The 17757-nt window shown below is 41.0% G+C and overlaps 1 protein-coding gene across 44 annotated transcripts in view; it reads right to left on the bottom strand.

Annotated features, from left to right (window-relative positions):
* CAMTA1 (calmodulin binding transcription activator 1) overlaps positions 1-17757 on the bottom strand; it is an 845853-nt gene that overhangs the window by 815215 nt on the left and 12881 nt on the right. For 16 of the 44 annotated variants that reach the window (XR_011996021.1, XR_011996020.1, XR_011996029.1 and 13 more), the window contains one exon: positions 2301-2370. The exons of 13 other annotated variants lie outside the window; for them this stretch is intronic. Coding sequence is in view for 19 of the 31 variants with exons in the window: in XM_072731151.1 (XP_072587252.1) it covers positions 2301-2370 (70 nt within the window). In the remaining 12 variants the exon portion in view is untranslated. Of the gene's footprint in view, positions 1-2300; positions 2371-6840; positions 7113-14790; positions 14855-17757 lie in introns of those variants that run through there. 15 more of the 44 variants (XM_072731147.1, XM_072731152.1, XM_072731153.1 and 12 more) reach the window with 3 other exon arrangements.

The following is a 17757-nucleotide window of genomic DNA, read 5'->3' as shown; positions in this document are numbered from 1 at the left end:
TTATTAAAAGCTGCTTTTTCATGGTTTTTGGAATAACTATAAATGATATAATAATTAGATAAATTCATGTGCCAGTTTTTAAATGTTCGTCTCAGTACTAACACTATTAACAGTATCTTGAGTTGCCAGTGAAAGTAAAGTATGTACTGGTTTCAACTGCATCTCAGCATTTAATCCAAATAGTTAAACTCTGACACTACAACATGGAAGTGTCAACCAAAGACAGTAAAACATTTCATTATCTGGCAAAATATGCGTGTATGATATATGACTTTGCAAAATAGTTTTCTAACCTACTTCACAATAAAAATAACTAGTGAGGCTCTTGAAATTGACAGATGATGTGCTTGGCTGACAGCTATAATTCTAGAGAATGTACCATCCTTTCCAGACAACCTTCAAATATTTTCCAAACAATAATTTTAGAAACATAGTACAATTTAACAGAAGCTCTCTAAAACGTGCAAAAAATGCTCATTTGCTTAGTTAATTAGGCAAAAAGTAAAATTCTTGTTTTCATGTGTTATTTCCGAAAACTCACATGACCAAATCCTTTATTTAAATCCAAAAAAATGTGTTCAAACCCTCTCCTTGGAACACACTATTGACTCCTATAAGGAAAATTATAACTATATTAACTGTAACCTGGAATTGATAACATCCATTTTATTTTGATTTATAATTAACAAAAATTAAATAAGTTTGGTTCCGTGAAATGGGACACCTGGGTGGCTCAGCAGATGAGTGTCTGCCTTCAGCTCAGGGGGTAATCCTGGGATCCGAGATCGAGTCCTGCATCAGGCTCCTCTCCCTCTGCCTATGTCTCTGCCTCTCTGTGTGTGTATGTCTCTCTCGAATAAATAAATAAATAAATCTTAAAAAAAAAATTGGGGGCTCCGTGAATAATTATGAACACTGTTATTCAATCAAGTCGATTATGATTAATCTCTCAACCTCTAGACCAAACTGTTTAAAATAAGTTGGTATAACAGTGTATCCAATTGCCAAATCTTATTAGGAATATATTTGATCAACAACTTGGAGTGGTAAAATTAAAAGGAAGCTCTACAATTTTTCTGTTCAGCTCTAATTATTATGTGCTTAGATTTAATTAGTAGGATAGGAACTGATTCAGGAAAACATAAGCACATATTGTTATATTCAAGTCAGCACAGCACTCACAGCAGCAAATACCGCCGTCAGTAACCTAAGACCTTCAAATCACTAGGCATCCAAAATAAATATTAATTAAGCAACAATGTGCTTAATTATGTGCCAAGCATCAGTATGCTATCTCTCTAAAAGAAATTCTCCAAAATGAATTACTCAATTGTAATTATCTAAAAGACTTTTTTGAAGTTGAAAAAAACTAAAATATAATAGTTTTTTTTTCCATAGGAAACATAACTAGTTCTGCTACTTAACAAGCCTTTTCCTCTCCTTAGAGTCTGTGATCGTCAAATCGAACCCTGTCTTTTTAGGTGGCCCACGTTTATCCTCTCCCTGTCAATCATACCACCAAATCTCTAGTCCGGCTTTAAGTCAACTCCTAACTCAGGTTCAATAAGATTCTCACTATTTAGTTTCATTTACATTTTCAATTTTAAAATATGCGAGTAGAGGCAGATAAAGTGGGAACACAGAAGGTATACAATCAATTGCTTCAATTTGGATTTAGGGGTATCCTCTCCTGCTTCATTCCATTCAATTTCAATTTGAGCAGCACATGATCAAGTAAACTTATTTTCTACTATTTACTAGGATGTAAACATTTGTGGGGACTCTACATCAGGCATCCAGAAAGAGATTTTACATTGCATTCTCTCATTTAATTTTCACAATTACCCATCAGGGCATAATTACCCCCACTTTACAGATGAAGACCTGAGATTCGGATTAACTTGCCCAGGAGCCGCAGCTAGGGACTCAAATGGGATTCAAACATGACCTGTGGTTTTTCCCACAATACCACATGGCTCCTACTCAAAGTCCCAGGAATTGGATACTAGAATTATAGAATTATTGTATTAGTATCTAACTAATTTGCAGAGTGCTTTGAATTTCCCATGTGATTAAACGCTTTGCCTTTTTGAACCCTCACAAAAACTTGACGAAGGGAGTAGTATTTGCTACCCCCCGAAGGATTAAGTAACTCATCTAAGATCACACAGCAAGTTAAAGGCAGAACCCAGATCCCCTAAGGCCTGGTCACAGGCTATTTCCACTGCACTACGATGATGGAATTACTCTCACTGCCAAGCCCACCCCTTCCTGTAAGTCAAAAGCTTTTCGAATCCTACCTTCTAGAGGTGGCACGGTGTTGAGAACACAGTAGGTGCTAGTTCCGCAGAATACACTTTGGGAAACGCTCTAAGGAAACAGAAAATAAAATGTAAAACTAATCTTTGAAAAAGATATATACTGGCTCTTCTGTGATATTCCTGCCAAAGATGCAAAACCTGAATCTAATCATGAAGAAACATCAGACAAATCCAAATTGAGGAACATTCCACAAAATGACTGGCCTGTAATCTTCAAGAGTGTCAAGGTCATGAGAGTCAAAAAGGACTGAGAACTGTTCTGTATTAAAGGAGTCTGAAGAGACAAGACAGTGTGACCCAGGATCCTGACTGGACCTTTCTCTACAAAGGTCACCGCGGCGTCACCCGGCACAGCTGCAGGAGCATCTGAGGATCAGAGGGTAGAAATGTCTCAGTGTTAATTTCCTGATTTTGATCACTGTATGGTGGTTACAGAGAATGTTCTCATCTCTAGTTTGCAGGAAATAGGTAAGCAAGTATGTAAGGATAATGAAACATACCAGCAACTCGGTCTCACAGTTCAGGGGGGAAAGAGCTCTTCGCACTACACCTGCAATTTTTCTGGAGACATAAGAGGGGTTTCAAAATATTATGTGTGTAAAAAAAAAAAAAAAAGACACATGCTGGTAAACACATATTATGTGTATCATTTTTTCAATAGGGACCATATGTGCTGTACATACAGGAAATGTTTGCTAAGGAGAACCAATGCCACATCATTTTGTAGATCAGTCAGGATTCAACAGCATTGCTAACCATTTCTCAACAGTGAGCCCAACCCCCAACTTGTTCCAAAGGATCTAATGAGTACCAACTAACAGTACAACAGGTGCAGTAAAGTTAGGAAGAAGTTGGAAGACCAGGTCTCTGTTCTCAGGCTGCTTCATGTAAATAAAATTATAGTTTTCATGTAAAAAAAAAAAAAAAAAACTACACAACAGTAACTTTAAAAAAAAGGAAAACAATTCCTGTGAGTCTTGTCAGTCCATTATTTCGGTCCTAAAAATATCCTTCTTCAGTTGCGGTATTAAAAAAAAAATTCAGATTATTCATCCTGCATTAAAAACCACGTATTTATATACTTAGGAAACCAAGGATAGTTTATAAATTCAACAACCACCCTTAACATTTTATATTTAAAATATGAAAAGCTCAGTTCTCTCACTTACTAGCTAACCCTTGAAAAAGTAAACTACCCTCTCTGTATGATCTCATCAAAAAAGGTAGTGATGGTGCCTCTCTCTCCTATCTCACAGGGTGTTGGGAGAATTCCATGGGATGATGTGTACAAAGTGCTTTAAATTCAAAACTACAACACAACTATGAAGTGCTACTGTTTCTGTGCTTGGGAAGCATAATCCTTAACAGTGTTAACATTTTTTAAGAACTGAGGATTCCGTGGATTTTTTTTGTGCCAAAGAGTGTTGAAATCAGACTAAACTTGACCTATGAACTTTTCATTTTCCTCTCCTTATATCCATGATCAAGTGTTTCACCATAGATTAGGTCTTTGTCCACAATGTGACTGCTAGCTACCAGGATAAACCATCAGTTCCCTAATTATTTACTGTTTCTGGAAAATTCTTGTTCCAGGGCTTTTACTGTCTCTTCCTGTTTTGTTTTGTTGTTTTTTTAATTTTTTTTAAGATTTTATTTATTTATTCATGAGAGACACAGAGAGAGAGAGGGAGAGACACAGGCAGAGGGAGAAGCAGGCTCCATGCAGGGAGCCTGATGTGGGACTCGATCCCGGGACTCCAGGACCTCGCCCTGAGCCAAAGGCAGGCGCTTAACTGCTGAGCCACCCAGGCATCCCACTTCCTGTTTTATTTAATCAATAGTGGTGCCTACTGATTAAACAACCTGTGGTAACATCAGAGCCTAAGAATTCTCCCTATAAACTATGGACTAAGCTCAGTATCCATGTATCCTTTGGAAAAATCAACATTCATCTCTTCTCCAACTGTGAGCATAGAATTACAGGACATTATAAAGAGTGGCTGATGTAAAGCCAACAACAGTCTGACTTCGAGTAACATCTGCAAGAGCCGCCGGCAACAGCCTTCTAACCACAGAATGTAACATCTCATCTTAACATCATTTCAGAATTGAAACTTGAAATTTTATGATGTTAAAAAGAATGTGCTACATTCAAGGCTTAACATTTTCTGGCTTCCTATTACCCAAAAAAGATAGTATAAGTTTACCACTTAACAAGACATCTTAACAAATCTTAACTTCAAAAGATTTAAAAATGACTAGCATACAGTGGGACACACTAATGAAGGCTTCATAAAAAGGACTTTTACACTTAACTTCAAAGTTCAACAATAGGTAAATAAGCAGTAAAACATACCAAATCACAAATCAAAAGAATTAAATAATAAAAAAAGAAAAAGTAACAAATATCACGAACAATGGACTATGACTTCTCTTCAACACTGACATAATAAAGTCTTAATAGCCAGAAAAGAAACTCACTCACATAAACTGAGAGTGAAATCAAGTCATTCCAGCCTCAAAAACACCCAATTCTCAAGGGAAAGAATCTAAAACACAGGAAAACTTCCATGAGAAATGGCTACCCCATACTGAAGACCCACAGGCCAGACTCTGGGATAGGCCTTTCATTCTGCAGACCCTCAGATCAATTCCTAAAACCTGTTCACAACACCAACCCAGAGGTGGCTCTGGGGCTCTGGAGGGAGGAGCACCAGATTGAGGGTCTGCAGACGGAGCCTCCATCCCAGTCCTACTAACTGCTTAGCAAACAGCTGGCCTCTCTGTCCCCAGGACAACACTCTAAGTGCAAGTGCCAGGACAGACAGGTCTGGGGCCAAGTCCACCCTCAGCTGCACATATCCAGGCTGCCCTCCCCGCCCAGCCCCCCAGGGCTAACTCTTCAGCTTGATCATCCTTTGAGAGCCTTCCAATGATCTATCGCCTTACTGGCGCCATCTGAGCAGCCTGCATTTTCCTCTGTATCGTCACAACTCCTTCTAGTTGTTCTACAAATATTAAAGGAGCATCTGACATGTGCCAGACGCTACCCTAGGAGCTGGGACCTAGCAGTGAACAAGACAGACAAAGGTCCTACTCTCGTGGGGTACCTGCCAGTGGGGGAAGCAGGTGGTAAGCAGGGCAAATGCTATGGATATATAATGGGTGGTGCAGAAATCAGGTAAGGAAGACACACCATATCTGAACGTATACCCACGAGCGGAATAAAATGCCTCTTTGACTGAAGCATCAAGAAAGCTGGCTTCTCTCATCAACCAGATGAGTGGCTCTCAGTTTGACTGCATGTCCGTTGTCCAGGGATATTTTCTGAATGCTGATGCCCAGGCTGCAATCCTGACCAGGTAAGTCAGAATGAGTGGGGCTGGGACCTAGGTATCAGTATTTTGAAAGGTTCTCAAGTGATCCCAAGATATATCCAAAGATGAGGACCACTAAAATAAACAGCTGTGTGACTCTGGGCAACCCCCTACTTTAAACCAGTTTCCTCAACAGTAAAATGGGGAGTTGACCTTCAACAGAGCAGCCTCAACTTAAACATGCACATGGGTCCCTTGAAGGCCTCGTTAAAATGCAGGTTTGGATTCACAGGTCTCAGTGTGGCCCCTCTAAGAGGCCCCCCCAGGTGATGCCCATGCCAGGATTCAGGGCCATATCTTGAGTATCAGGAACTAGACAGCCTAAAAGATCAGGAATTCACTTAAAAATATCCTTCCAGTCATAATATCTCTCCATAATTCTATGAATTCCTAACAGACTAAAAAAGCACATTTGTCTGTTAACACAAATTATGACACAAAACTATACCAGAAAACCCAAGCAAGATAATTAAAAGAAACTACAAGGATGGTTACTCAGTGTCCAGTGTCTCTGGAAGTATCTAAGAGGGGAGAAATACAGAAGCTCTATAAAATATATTCCCTGCCTTCACAAAGTACTCTACCAAGTTGCAGACAATACTAAAAAAATGTCATGAAGAAACAATACATAATTTACTAACAGCTAAAAGGAAGAGATAGTAGCAGTAGAGAAACTCAGTTAACTATCTGTGTACCAAGCACAAATTCTCTGGAGGCGTGAACTCCCTTCAGAGAACCTAGGTCAGGATATGACACACAGTTCTGGGACGCTGAAATAAATGAAACAAAATGCTATATAATGAGATGTGGTTTCAGGCTTTTGAACAGAGAAGTTGCATGATGAAAACTGTATTTACAGTTCTTTGAAATAAGGACTCAGAATGTTTAAGTCTCCATAGAGTCCCTTTAAAGTCAACTGAGGTCCCACACAGCTCATCAAATCAAAGATGGAGAGAGCCCACACTGAATGCCAGTAAGCGACTTGTATCAATTAGAAATAATACATTAAAAAACTTTTGTCACATATTTTATCATGACTTAAACTGATTCTTGAAATTCACTGGTCATTCCATATAATATGACATCTAAATAATCAAAATTAAAGCTGAGTCCGAAATTCCTAGCACCGTGACTAAACTCACCAGTGTTGCCCAGTGTTCTAGGCATTATGCCTAGACCAGTTAGGGATGCTACTCAGAGCAACTGTATCATGGCTCAAATACTATAAATATTTACTTCTTGCTGGTGTAAAGTCCAAAACAGGTGTTCCTGATCAGTAGAGGGCTCCCCTCCAAGCAGCAGCTCTGGCACCCGTGTTCCTTCCATCTTGCAGCAGGTAACCTCCTTGGTCACTAAGCTCTTCTGCCTCAGCCAGCACAAAGGGCAAGGGCTGGGGGAACCATGCCTGGAGGGTTCTACGGGGCCAGGCCTGGAAGTGGCACACTTCCCTGCTCTCATTCCATTGGCTAGCATTTGGCCACAAAGCCACGCCTAACTGCAAGACAGGCTGGGAAATGTGGTCTGGCTACATGCCCAGAAGAGGAGATGGATTTCTTGATCAGCTAGCAGTCTCTTGCACAATGCCATTTGTGTTTTGTTTTGTTTTGTTTTTAATTACAGAACAATCACTCCTTTCAGAAATGTCTTCTGTTAACCGACAAGCCCACCTTTAATCCCTAAGGCTATTCAGCAGCTAAAACCAATCTACTAGTTTTTCTTCTCTGATAAATATTTTTCTAACATTCTTAAAATAAGACTATCTCAAGGGCATCCTTAAAGGAATGTCTGGCTTTTGGTCCCGGTATCTCCAGTACTTAATACTTAATGTCTGGCACACAAAGGAAGCTCAAATGATGGTTGAATTCCCAGATGAATGACCTTCCCAGAAACTGTGGAAAAGAAAAAGAGTGGCCCCACGTCTTATGGTGGCGATAGTGGGATTTACTGCAGCCATCAGCGGTCTTAAGACCCGTTCTCCTTCCCCTACTGCTGCCCTGAATTGCCACCCCTCCTCTGGTCCCCTAAGAGGCAAGCAGCAAAGACAAAAACTACTTCAGACCTACTAAGAGGAAATAAGGGGTGAAAAGCCTCAGCAGTGCTCACAGACACCCAGAGAGCCAACACTTTTCTGGCGACAGCACAGGCCTGCCAAACAAGAAGGAACACGAGGTCTGGCAAAGGCCCTGCTCAGGAGACTCCATAAAATCAAGGTAATGATCTCTGAGACTGTACCCCCTAAACTCAAGTAACTTCATCCTCTTTCTGAACCACAAAAGCTTAGTGGAGAAAAAAATTAGGTGGTACAGTACAAAAATATTTTGTGCACACATATTACCTCTTTTCAAGAAGTTTAAAATATACTACAGGTGCTACTATAATAACCCTTAGAACATTCCTGTGGGACAGAGACACAATTAAAGTATGTACTTAAGTTAAAAGGAAAACCGTCAGATAGGTGGCAGACTCCCTACCACCAGGGGCGGCTCAATAAAAAAAGTGAAGCCGTCAACTCTCAGGTAATTGGGGCACAAGACATTTTAGGCTCTCAAATGGAGTTCAACACCTAGAATTGAGTTCAAAAGCAAACAACTAGAGAAAACAAACCACAAAACAGCTGAAGTCCTAAGAGGCTTATACAGGAACTAATACAACAATATATAAAGTCTGATTTATGACCTGAGAAATCACATTAATTGATTCGCTATTACCAGAGATTCATGTAAAGCGTATTTAAAGTGATTTCAAAATGAAAAAAAAAATATTCTTTCTAGATATGAATCATTGTATCATTAGAATTTTCATAAATTTAATTTGGCTAGGAAGCCAGTACACTCAATATTCTGAAAATAATCAAAGAGCACTTATTAAATGTCCACATTTATACAGATTCTAGTAGAACATGTTCAGAAAAAAAAAAAACGATATAAAATTTAAAACTACACTGTTTTAGCAGCACTTATCATTACCAACACTAATAATAAGAACTTTTTTAACTCCTCAAAGATAGAGCACTATAAAATATCAACAAAATCAGCCCAATAAACTAGGCCTTCTATCTGATATTACGCATGAGTACCAAGCATTTTCATATGTAAAATCCTATTTTGGCCCCAGCAGGCAGCAGAGCAAACATGATGCCCATGCTAGAAAAGGAGTCACCACAGCATGGGCACAGACACTTGCCAAGGCCACTGGCTAGAGAAGAGGAGAGCAAGAATCAGGAGCGGGTCTTCCCACACACTCCAGTCTGTCTCCACAAGAACAAAGGCTCTCTCCCTAATGATGCAATAATGCTTCTCTACAAGGAAACAGTGCAAAAGTTTGGGCAGAGGAAGTACATGAGGCACTCTGTCAGAAAAGCTAAAGCAAATGTAAACACTGAAGGATATCCAAGAATATCCAGCACCTAAACTGGAGTTCAGTGTCTGCAAGGAAAGACTAACGAGGGAACGTACCACAGTACTACGTACTCCTAGATGTTCATCTGCTGGAAAGATCTTCCATGCTCCTCAAATACTTTTTTTTTTTTGGTCCATGACCTATCAGCACTTGCTACTGCCCAAAAACTAAACCTCATCAAAACTAAAGGAGAGAATGACACCATTTCTCATAACAGACCAATGAGACGAACACCAAGAAAAAGGCAGCCACACTCCCCCTGAATGGAACTCAAGCTATGTGGGCACCTCACCTAATCTGCACACAGCCAGAGCTAGGAAGGAAGCTAAGACACATTCTGAGGCCAAAAGAGATTTTTACAAAGTCCACTCACGGAAGCTCCCACACCTTACTGTGAGAAGAGCTCTCTGATCCATATTCCTAGCTTGATTACTATTAAATTACTCACAGTTCTAATAAGCTTAATTATCAGGTTGCCAACCCCAGAGAAGATCAGAAACAACAAATGAGAAGGGGAAAGGATAGCTGGAAATTAACAGATCAGGAGAAGCAAAAGAGTGACAAGAGACAGCAAGGACAGATCTTTCACTAACAATAAAAACTGGATACAAGGGCTTGAAAGGTACAGCAGTTTGGGGTCATTTATCATAAAAGCAAACACTACTCTAAAGGCTTTAAAAATAGCACAGTATTAAATAAAGCCCAGTTCAATAACTTAGGTAGAACATAACAAAATGAACCCATGTTAACAAGTAAAATGTACATTAAAATCCACATATCCTACTAAACATGGGGCTCAGGAGAGAAAGCACAGTTTAATACTTTTGTTTGCATGCCACTTTATATTCAATAAAATACTTCCATAGGAATTACCTCATTTGGTCCTAAGATCCTAAGGCAAGCAAGGCAGATACATCTGCTGACCAAGAATTTGCTGGTTAATTATTTAATTTTAGCAAGGCAGAAGGGGTTACCAGTGGCAATTATAATACAGTCTATTCATCTGTTTAACAGGAAGGAACACGCACCCACCGTCTTAAGGGATGAAGAGAGAGGCCAGGGAAGGTTTCCAGAGCAATGTTGCCAACAACTGTAGTTGAACCCTCACTTGGAACTTCACTCCAAACTTCCCTCTCTAAAATTTTCCATTCTGCCATCTGTACCCTACAGGGCCTCTTTCTGAAGAACAGTCCTATGCCTTCTAGTGCCACCATCCCTTCCTATTGTGTTGGACAAACTCTATGTGGACCCTCCATGACCCCATCATTTGATGTTATTAACATTTAGCACACATCTTTGTGTAACCAACCCTACCTCTTGAGTGCACTGGACCTAGTGCCTGGTCCTGCCCCACCGATCCTGGCACAGGTGACAAGCTATCACGTCTGTGATCAGGTGATATACTGTGCTTTCTGTCTTGCTAGCAGACTCTCTCCCTTGCTGGCTCTGAGAGGTAAGCTGCCATGCTGGAGAGGCCCATGTAGCCAGGAATGGAGGCCCTCAGTCTAATCACCCACAGAGAAGTGAATCCTTCAAGCTGTGTGAACTTGGAATTCCAAATATTCTCCCTCAGTTGAGCCTTCAAATGAAACCATAGCCCTGGCCAAACACCTTGGCTGCAGGTTTGTGAAGCCCTGAAGCAGCAAATCTAGCAGAGCCCTAACTGAACTCCTGACTCACTGGATTAGATAATAAGGGTGTCCTGTTCTACACCACTAAGTACGTGGCAATTGTTATAGTAGCAACAGATAATGCGTACACCCACGGTCCACCAGGTCCCAGGGACCTCTCTTCTCAGCTTAGACTTCACCTGTCATGTCACTACCGTTTTCACTAGCACTCCACATTTACCACCACAACCTTTAAAGGGATTATCTGCCCTCCCACCACCTCTTTTTCATTCTTTCAACTCACTACCAAACTGACAAAATCAATACCTTTTCCTCAGTCTTCTTTCTGTCCAAACTCTCTGCAACATTACAACTGATAACCTCCTTGCAACCTTCTGCATTTATGGTCTCATTCTATTACCTCTGAACATTCTGTCTCAATGGCCACTCGTCCTCTCCTCTCTGGTGACACATTTGTGCTCTCACGTTCCTTCTTCTCCCACGACGATTTCACTCACTACTATGTCTTCCAATTCTTTTGAACTGATTCATTCATTCTTTCAACCAGATGGCATTACTCTGGGCAGAGAGGTATAACAATAACACAAAACAAATCTCTACTTTCATGAAGCTTATATACTCTACCAGAGGCTGCGCTGGCATCTCAACTTGCCCTTCCAGGTGCTACCCACCTGCACGGTGCCAAGAAGGCTACTCTCTATGGGCTCCATCACCAGGGCCCTCTTGCCCTCTGAGAGTCAATGAAGACAAAAAACACAGTGACAGGAATGACTCCCTAATCTTTGACCCACATTTGACACGTCATATTGTATAGGTACTTACATCTAAATAGTGCCAATTCATTTGTATCCAATCCCCTAAAACACATCCTCCTGGACTGCCTATCTCGGTTTATGACTTTCCCTAACCTCAGCTGTGGAGGCTCAAAAGCTGGGAGTCACTTTCAACTATTCTCATCCTTCAAGGCCAAAAAAACTGTCTCTCACACACAAACAACTCAGTCACACTCACTCCTTTCAGCAACCCAAAAGAGTGCTACACTCTTGTCAGAAGCTACTTTCTCCCAACACCAGCCCTTCCTCTTCATTCCTTCACTCACTCAACCAACAGACATTTACTAAGCCCATTATCGGTGCCAGGTACTTAAGTCTCCATATAACTAATGAAGCGAGAGAGAGAAATAAGCAACTCCAATACAAACTTCAATGTGCTTGAACGGAGAAAACCACAGAATGCTGTGGATGTACACGGGAAGGGCACACAATTCAATCTGAAAAGAGAGGGAAGGTCAAGAAGGCTTCTTGGACAAGTCTCACTTAAGCTGAAACCCAGCGGATGAGGAGAGTTGACAGAGCAGAACACATGTATGGATATGTGTGTTTGTGTTCTGGAGAAGTCAAGGCAGTGGCAATATACAAGGCTAAAACCAAGAGAAAACATGGTGCCCCCGCCACTCAGAATCTACAAAAATTTCATATGGCTGGAGAGTGGTGGAGAGGAAGCTGGAGAGGTACGCAGGAGGCCCTTCTTAGCACTTTAAAGGAAAATGGACTTTATCCAGTCAATCTCACTCTTCTGCTAAGGGAGGGTGGGGGCGGGGGGGGGGGGGGGGGACTCGCCTCTAAAAGCCTTTCCCAAAGCAGACAAAATAAAATCCAGACTCCATAGTCTGACTTTCCAAGTCCTACAACCTGCCCCACACCTACTTTTCCAGGCTCATCTACCCACACACCCCAGAATTCCATCCACACCCCTTTACTCTCCTGGCTCTGTGCCTTTGTTCCATTCCCTCTGCCTGGAATTCCTCCTCCAACTACCATGTCTGCCTGTCAATGATGCCAGGTCAAATTCTACCTCCTTCCAGAAGTCTTCCTGGTTCCCCCACCCCCACCCCCTGCCCCATCCCTGAAGACAGCATTCTTTATGACCTGCCTTGAATCAGTCACATTCATCTCTGCTTCTCTGCAGACTGGAGGCTTCTGGAGTATGTATGAACTGAAGTGAATCCCAAATCTAAAGATTAGGAAAAATGTTCAGGAAGATATTCATTTTACCAGTACTGCATTCCTAAGTAACCAACCATGGAAAAGACCAAAAAACAAAAATTAGTTTTAGATTCTATAAATACAATCAAAAGCCTAAATTTAAGTTTTCATATATTATCTCTAAATAAAAATGGTTATGCACTGCCCCATAAGATTAAAAAACATTAAGTAAATAAGTTCAGAAAGGTTAAGTTACTTGTGCAAAGACACAAGGCACTTAAGGGGCAGAGTGATGACCTGAGTCAAGTCCTCACATACTCTTTCTCAAAAGCTATAAAAAGCCAGAACATAACCAGTGCATCCCCAACACATCTCAGTAACTGGCTTATTTGATCACTGGAAACTTATTTTCCTCATTCTTCCCTCAATTAGTTCCCATTTTCCTTCAGAGCTCAGCTCAAGAAGCATCCCCCAGTTCCTCAGGTCAGTCAAATCCCTTTAGAATATACTGGCCTTCATAGCACAGACCTCTTCGTGGCACAGGGCACCTTTACTGTCAGTTTCCCAGTCAGGTCCGTGAGGACAGGGGCTGTGTCTGTCCTTCTCTGTGCCTGGCACTTTGTTATTACTTGTCAAGTAAATGAACTGACTCAGGAATAGTAATACAACTGACGGTTATATAGCCCCCAGGGCCAGCAACACCCTAAACTCTCCTCTGACACACCTGACAATAACAATTAAATAAATTTTAATGTCACAATCTTATGGTAACATGCTCTCACTCTTCGATAACTAAATACTCATATGTGGAATCTGTTAATTCTCTATTAATCATAATGAGTGTTAACTAAAATACCACTTTTTTTTCAAAACAGGCAAGGTATCAGTAAACTTTCATAACAAAAGAACACACACACAAGCCCAACTATAGACTATATGAATAGTTAGTTGCTCTACTGAAGCCTGAAAAGTCCAATTCCAGCCTAACAGTGAACTGCAGTGTTTCAACCCAGGCAGCCTACTATATTAATAAATTAAAACAATATTCTTTTTAAGTTAAGATGCTTGGCTTGAGTTACCAGTAGTTCCCAAAGCAAACACCAGATCTGGATTCATAAAAAGGATTTAAACTCCCCAACTTGATCCACAGATTTAACATAATCCCTATTGATCAAAAGTGCCTTTTTTGTAGAAACTGACAAGCCAATCCTAATATTCATATGGAAATTCAAGAGATCCAAAATAGCCAAAACAATCTCAAAACAGAAGAACGGGGCTGGAGGACAGACACTCCCCAATTTCAAAATGTAGCTACAAACTTAAGCGTAACTTAACCAAGAATCGAGACAGTGTGGCACCGGCATAAGGACATACACACACATCAATGGATCAGAATTGAGACTCCCAAATTAAATGCACACATATGGTTTTTGACAAGAACCCCAAGAAAATTCAATGGGGAAAGTATGGTCTTTTCAACAAATAGGGCTGGGACTACCAGATATCCACATGCAAAAGAATCAAAGTGGAAGCCTACCTACCTCACAAAATTACAGAAATTAAGGTGAATCAGAGACCTAAATGTAAATGGTAAACTATAAACCTCTTATAAGAAAACACAGGTACAAATCATCATGACCTCGGGTTAGACAATAGTTTTACTTATGACGCCAAAGAAACAAAAGAAAAACCAGATCAACTGAACTTGAAACTTAAAACTTTAGTGCTTCAAAGGACACCATCATAAAAGTGAAGAAAACAATCGACAGAATGGGAAAAAATATGTATCTGTACATTCTACATCTGGTAAGGGACTGATACAAAGAACAGCTACAACCCAACAGCCAAACAACAAACAATTCATAAATGGACAGAGGACTTGAACAGACACATACATATCTGAAGCAGACAAATGAGTGGCCATTGAGCACATGAAAAGATACTTCACATCATTAGTCACTACGGAAATGCAAATCAAAACCACAGTAAGATACAATTTCACATCCACAAGAATGGCTATAATCAAAAAGACAGATAATAATAACAAGTGTTAGCAACAATGTGAAGAAATTGGAACCTTCAAACATTGCTGGCGGGAATGTAATATGGTGCAGCCACTTTGGAAAACAGTCTGGCAGTTCCTGAAAAAGTTAAACACAGAGTTACTTCATGACCCAGCCAATTCCAGTCTCAGGTATATACCCAAGGAAACTGAAAACATATGTCCACACAAAAACTTGTACACAAATGTTCATAGTGCAATTACTACTCACAGTAGTCAAAAAGTAGAAATAACTCAAATGCCCACCAACTGATGAATAAATAAAATGCAGCACATCTATACAGTATCGTATTATTCCCCATAAAAGGAATTAAGAAGAATGAAGTGGGTTTTTTTTAAGATTTTTTAATGTATTTGACAGAGAGCACAAGCAGGGAGAGTGGAAGGCAGAGGGAGAGGGAGAAGCAGGCCCCCACGGAGTAGGGAAGCCAATACAGAACTCAATCCCAGGACCCTTATGATCACGACATGAGCTAAAGGCAGACACAACCAATTGAGCCACCCAGGCGACCCAGGAATGAAGTTCTCACGTACTACAACGCAAACCCCGAAATCACTATGCTTTGGGGAGAGAAGCCAGTCATAAAAGGCCACACACTGTAGGATTCCGTTTATATAAAATGTCCAAAAAAGGCACATCTGTAAAGACAGAATAGACTAATGATGGCCTAGAGATGGGAAGAGGGAGGAATGGAGAGTGGCTACTAACAGGCAAAGGTTTCTTTGCGGAGTGGTGAAGATATTCTAGAATTAGATAGCGGTGATAGTTGCACAACTGTGTAAATATAATAAAAACCACTGAATTGTATATTTTAAAGGGTGAATTTTGAATTTTATGGTATATGAATTATACCTCAATAAAGCTGTTATTTAAAAAGAAATCAAATCCCTTTAACTACTAAAAACTACTTTGATGGTTATGTTTCTTTAAAACATTAAATACAGGGGCACATGGGTGGCTCAGTGGTTGAGCTTCTGCCTTCAGCTCTGGGCGTGATCCCGGGATTCTGGAATCGAGTTCTGAACTGGGCTCCCCACACAGAGGCTGTTTCTCACTCTGCCTATGTCTCTGCCTCTCTCCCTGTGTCTCTCCTGAATAAATAAATCTTTAAAAAAATAAAAACAAATAAAAATTTTAAAAAATAAATAAAACATTATATACTCTGGGGCACTTGGGTGGCTCAGTCAGTTAAGAGTCTGACTCTTGATCTCAGCTCAGGTCTTGACCTTAGGGTTGTAAAATTGAGCCCTGCATCAGGCTCCAAGCAGGCCATGGAGCCTACTTAAAAAATCAATCAATCAATCATTATATACATTACTCTCTTGTTAAGTAGAACATATCAAGTATTGCTCTTCTCGAGGTACCTGAGGGTCATCACTATGAAACATCAATCCCTAAGTAGCAGCATCTGCAGAGTGCTCAATGGCACAGACTACTGGCGCTTTACAGCCTTCTACCTGCCACCATGAGAAATCAAGAAAAACCAGAGGCCTGATGGATAGAGCAAGGAAAAGCCAAACAAGTGTGCATCCAGGTGGCCACACACACTATAACAGAAGCTGTTTTCTTTCCTCGACACCACTTCTTCTGAGGTAGTGTCTCCCTTTCTTACCAAGGATGCGTGTTTCTAACCTGTCGAGATTAGTGGTCCACAGCAAAGAGAACGGGGAGGAAGCCCACCCAAGTGTCTGACTTGTGGAAAACCTCAGATGACACTGACATCCCCAAACTGCCTTATTCTACCTGAGAACTACACGGGGCAAAGACTGCACAGACCATCTCGTTCCAGTGCATCCTCCTTGCTTCACCAACGTTCAAAGCACAAGCCCTGGAACAGTCACCATATTCACTGCTGACTTATTCCACACACACCTGGGCTAGCTGGCTGAGGACCCTTGGCCTCCTACCTGTAGCTACAACGAACATCTCTGCAAAAAGTTGACTCCCGATAGCAAGCGAACATTAAAAAGTCCATTTTGGAGTCAATATCCTTACTTCTTAGACTAACAGGAGACAGAGTTTGAGATGCGAGGACCCCATGCTAAGAACACTTCTCATACAATCCCCTGTGCCTCCTCTAAGCGGTCAGCAAGCCCGTGGACCCTAACCAACCCTCCTTCACAGTCGACTAGACCAGGACAAACACCTGGCCTATGGAAACAAAGCAACTGGCTGAGAGGAGTCCATGCAATTCTCTGTCTTGAGTATTCTAAATACAAGCATACAAGACTGGAGCCCGACGGTGACAAGCAGTGGGACCAGAGTGAGGACATGTAGGAGCCATGCCTGGGGCTGTGACAGGCTATGGTGGAGCAAAGAAACTACATGGAAGTATACAAATCTCATCTGCAAGAAGAAACACAGAGAAGAGAAGAGCCATGAGCTGTGGCGTCCCAAGAGACCCCAGCTCAGCCCAAGGGGTCTCCAGAGGAAAAGCCTACTACCTCAGAGTCTCCAGGCACAGTTCCTGGACTGTCTAGCTGCACTTCAGTTTCTGTCCTAGGAGGCTGAAAGTGCTTCTAGCTCTTCTTATACCCTCACTGAACCTAACTGGAATGGTTTGTGTTCCTTGTCATCAAAACTGCTCTAACTAAAAATAAAAATAAATAAAATAAAAATAAACTGCTCTAACTGAAACAGGACCTGTTACCCTCCCTGAAACCAAGTGTTCTAACATCCACTTTCTTGGGGCCCGATTACCATCATTTATTGTGTGTCTGTGTGTATGAGAGATTCTGACACATTATTCAAGGCACAACATCTCACTTGGGGTAATGAAAATACTGTCAAATATTTACTGTTAGGACCTTATAGTTACTTTTCTCATTAGGTCTTACCCATCTGGAGAGTGTGTGTGAGTGTGTGTGTGTGTGCGTGTGTGCGCTAAAATATATATAACATAAAGTTTACCAATTAACCTTCTCTGAGTATACCATTTAGTGGCATTATGTACATGCACATTGTTGCATACGATCGCCACT

The sequence above is a fragment of the Vulpes vulpes genome, chromosome 12 (assembly GCF_048418805.1).
Source record: "Vulpes vulpes isolate BD-2025 chromosome 12, VulVul3, whole genome shotgun sequence".
Lineage (NCBI taxonomy): Eukaryota > Metazoa > Chordata > Mammalia > Carnivora > Canidae > Vulpes > Vulpes vulpes.
The sequence above is the reverse complement of the archived record's forward strand: the minus strand, read 5'-3'. Positions and strand labels throughout refer to the sequence as shown.